At 27.2% G+C, this 4301-nt stretch overlaps 1 protein-coding gene across 1 annotated transcript; it reads right to left on the reverse strand.

The window, feature by feature from the left end:
- Positions 1–353: 353 nt before the first annotated feature.
- Positions 354–1112, reverse strand: LOC120078235. Its single transcript, XM_039032457.1, has one exon. It carries the CDS (start codon positions 975–977, stop codon positions 639–641), a length of 339 nt encoding a protein of 112 aa, XP_038888385.1. The 5' UTR covers positions 978–1112; the 3' UTR covers positions 354–638.
- Positions 1113–4301: the final 3189 nt, after the last annotated feature.

The raw sequence follows: 4301 nt of genomic DNA on the forward strand, positions 1-4301 counted from the left end.
TTTTTCTCTAAATTAGAATGTTATTGTCATTTATCATTCGAGAAAGAACAAGTCTAACGGGAACGTAACCAAATTACTCTCCAAACGTTTCACCAAAAATGAAGAGAGAAAGTTATATTAAAAAAAATATATATTTCCAAATCAAAGAACATCTTTAAAAGGATGGTAAAGCAAAAAAAAGCATATGCCACTTTATTCTTTGGAAAAATATGATTAAGAAAACAAACTGTTGACAACATTCTCAATCACAAGAATATACTCTATGAACTTTAGGTTTATGGTTTGAGTCGATATGTACTTCTAATTCAAAATAAAAGTAAAAGATACAAATTAATTTGTGAACTAATACATTATTTTATACAAGAACATATATATATATATATATAAATTTGATCACTCAAGTCGAATTCAAACAGTCAATTCGAGCGTAACTCAATAGTAACCTTTCCACCTCCACAATTTGTTATACAATATTCTAACTCAAAAGAGGGGAAAAAAAAAAGGAAAAATTCAAATCCAAAGTATATTGACCCAATTAATAATGGCTCTATAACAATTATTAATAATTCTATAGCATTCGATTTGTGTCTTTGAAAACCAGATCCAAATCGAAATTACTACAGAATAAATCCATTAATTTACATTAAGATTGCATATCTCATGCTGTCGCTTACCATAAGATGATTAACTTCCGAGATTCTTGGAAACTCGCCGGAGACCCACATCCCGTCGACGCCGTTTACATGTGGTTGAGAAAAGCAAGACAAAATCGAAAATGGGGTTCGAAGAAGACTATAAATCATTGAAAACCCATATGAATTTCCTTCTCTCCGGTCGCCGTCGACCACCGCCGCCACCCTTCCGCCGCCGTCAACTCCGCCTCCACCGGCGCCGCCGTACATGCTTTCATCTGCCACTCGTGGGCTCTTCCTTATGTTGTGGAGGTTTCTTCTCACCGCCGCCGCCAACCGCCACATCGGATTATTATTCTTCTTGAGATTTGTGATATAAAAAAAAAAGGATGAATTTTGGAGAAGAAAGTTTAATAATTAAGAGATTTTGAAGATAGTGTAGTTGGTGGGTGTTTATCATGAAGGTTTATGGACACCTTTTTAAGGACCTTTGAAAGTTTTTTTTTTTTTTTTTTATTTGTTGGGTGTAACCATTTTTTTGGGGTCCATTAATATCCAACCCAATATGCCGACAATGTTACCTAATTATTCACAAATCCAAATTCTTTTATGATTTGTGTTTGTGTTTTGTTTTTGGGATTTGGTACGTAGTAGAGAAGAAATTATCGATTATCGATTGAAACAATGTGGTTGGTAGTTTACATCGTTAATTCTATAGAAGAGCTATTAGGGTCATCTGTACATTAGTATATCAATCGTGATATTTATAATGTAATTTGGAGGATGTTGGTATTGATATCTCAATTGATCTTACTAATACCCATAATACTTACAGAAAATATCATCTATTAATCTCGATATTAAGATATATATACTAATAACAAGATTTATATTTTAGTTTAAAAGTAAAAATATAACTTCTGTTATTAATTTAAATAATTTTTTATAAGTTTTTCACATTTAAAGTAGTATCCATTGATATCAATATATCATCTTTATATTTGTAAAATTGAAATCTCCATATCAATATTTTAATCCTTAGGGTAAGTCTGACAAACACTCCTAAAAAAAAGAAAAAATCAATTGTTATGTATATAGATAGTATTTATCAATTATAAAATAGTGGATCAAACTTTCAACATATAAAAGAAATAATATGCATGTCAATTACTGCTAACTAAACTTATTTAATTAGCATATTGAAATGTCAATATATTTCTGTAAATGATGTAAGAAGTTGTGGTACTACTTTGACAATTTCAATCAAAAGTTTTTGCTCCACTTCTAAATGCAAAAGTTCCACATTAATTATATCAAATTTGATTAATGAATATGTGAAAAATGTATATAACTTGTTTCTTTAAAGTATATATATCTTCCTCTAATTTATCTATATAAATTCATAATTTCAACCTCTAAAACAAATTCAATTTAATTTATATTACTCATATAATACTTTTATTGAACAAGTTTGAAGGTAAGTAGAGAACCATTTAGATTGATTAAAAAGAGTTCTCCTCCTATCTCGATTTGCTTTTAAAATTTACAAGATCTCATTTTTAAAGGTCTCTTTATGCCATTTAATGTTCTCCTATATTTTCGATTTTATCCTCTAACATATTTGGCTTGAGTGTAACAGTAGAATCTTCAAAGACAAGCTCAAATCCCCTTTTCTCTCTATACAAGAATATTATCCTTGTTGTTCGTTGGTGTTCTAAATCTATGTTTTATTTATTATTATTATTATTTTTTTTTTTTTTGTGATTATGATATTTTAATTCTTACTTTGACAAATTGATGTATATATATATCACTGGACCTTAATACATACTATATATTAGTTAAGTTATACTCTAAAGAAGTTTATATGTATATGCATATATCAAAGTGCTAATGATGTGTTTGAGTAGTATTTCACTTGCACAAGTAATAGAATTTGTTGCTGCATATATAAATATAGGCATAGCTCTAGGGCTATAAAGAAATATATTATTTAAAAAAAAAAACAGTAAAAATTTAATAATAAAAAAATTGTACATGTAGGGTTGAGGTTATGAGTAGATCTTTTGGTAGCTAGCTTTGACCAATCTATCAAGTATTCAATATAATTTGAATAATTCTTATCTTATATCTTAATTAATTAATAATCTTTCAGAATCACTTTAATAAAACAAAATACCATAACAAATTTAAACTCATACAAGTAAGAGGGTGTTTGGCATTTCCTTCCATTAAAAGAAAAGTATTTTTTAAAAATATTTTACAATCAAAAGTAATTCTAAAATATTTTAGAAACATATATAGAAAAACATTTGAAGTTGTTTTAAATGGAAGTGGAACATTCTATTTTAAAAAGTTTTTTTTTTTCAAAATTCATTTCAAACTCATCTGAATTTCAAAATAAGCCTTATTTTAGAGAATGATTTTGAGAAGGATAAAAGTAATCAAAGAGGAATCTTTGTCTTAAAAAATGTAATTTAAAGAGGAATCTTGACAATCTTTTTGTGTTTGGTAAAATTAATTCTCTAATGAAGCCATTTAAAATCACTTTTTATTGTAGGTTAGTTTACAAACTTTGCCCAATATTAGTTGTTTCTTAAAAGAATGTATAAATTTAACCGATTTGTTAAACGTAAAATTAAAAATTTAGAGTCCGTCAAAAATAGAATTTAATAAAGCAAAGAAAATAAGTGTAACTCTTAAACTTTAATGAGTACTTTAATTTTATCTTCTTTTTAACAAAATACAAGATTAGCTAGGATATCTCAACTAGGTTGACACATCATTAGCAACCTCATCCTACTCCAGGCCCAAAAAGAATAATTAACAGAACCTATTAGACATAAATTGATTTCGTATTTAGTATTTTGGACAATTAACTCTTCATTTGTTTAAAAGGTCCATTATTTTAAAAAAAAAAAATGGTCGAATAGGCCACTTATAAACTTGAAAGTTTAATTTAAAGATATATTACATACAAAAATAAATTTTTTTATTTTAAAAGATCAAAATTTAATAATTTGACATATAAAATGAAAAGTTGTGAGATTGGACAGATATATAAGTCTAAAGTTAATAAAAAAAAAAATTAGAGATTAAACTTGTAATTTTGATCTTTTTAAATGTTTTGCCTAAAATATCATTATAGTCCCATGTTTAATTTTTTAATGTTATATTAAGATAAGCATATTTGAAAGCATATGTGGTAGGTTCAAATTTTGGAGTGTGGGAGAAATTTCCAAAAGAAAGTGGGGAAGAAGAATGAAAATATGGGATGTAGTGTTTGTGATAAGGACTTGGCCACAAACCAAAAATAAAATGGGCAATGTGAGTGCTACTCCACTATATAGCCATCTTATGTTGCTGTCAACTTTCACTGAATTATGTCCTTACAATTTTATAACATTTAGATTTCAACTTTGTCAAATGTTTTTCCTTGTTAGTATCACAACTTTCATTTAATATATATACATATAGCTAGCTTGTCATTTGCTCTACATCCACTTGATTATATCATAGAAACTTCTAGTGAAACTTTTATTTGTGAAGTAAGTTTATGATTTAAAATATATATAATAGAAGATCTCGGGATAAAGAGTTCGATTGAATTTATCATTTTCAATCTTTAGTCTTTATATACTTTGAAATGTTTAATTTTAGCCCTATCTT

The sequence above is a fragment of the Benincasa hispida genome, chromosome 5, assembly GCF_009727055.1.
Source record: "Benincasa hispida cultivar B227 chromosome 5, ASM972705v1, whole genome shotgun sequence".
Taxonomy (NCBI): Eukaryota; Viridiplantae; Streptophyta; class Magnoliopsida; order Cucurbitales; family Cucurbitaceae; genus Benincasa; species Benincasa hispida.

Coding starts and splice junctions, on each gene's coding strand:
- LOC120078235 (XM_039032457.1), bottom strand. CDS start 977: ATGTGGCGGTTGGCGGCGGCGGTGAGAAGAAACCTCCACAACATAAGG.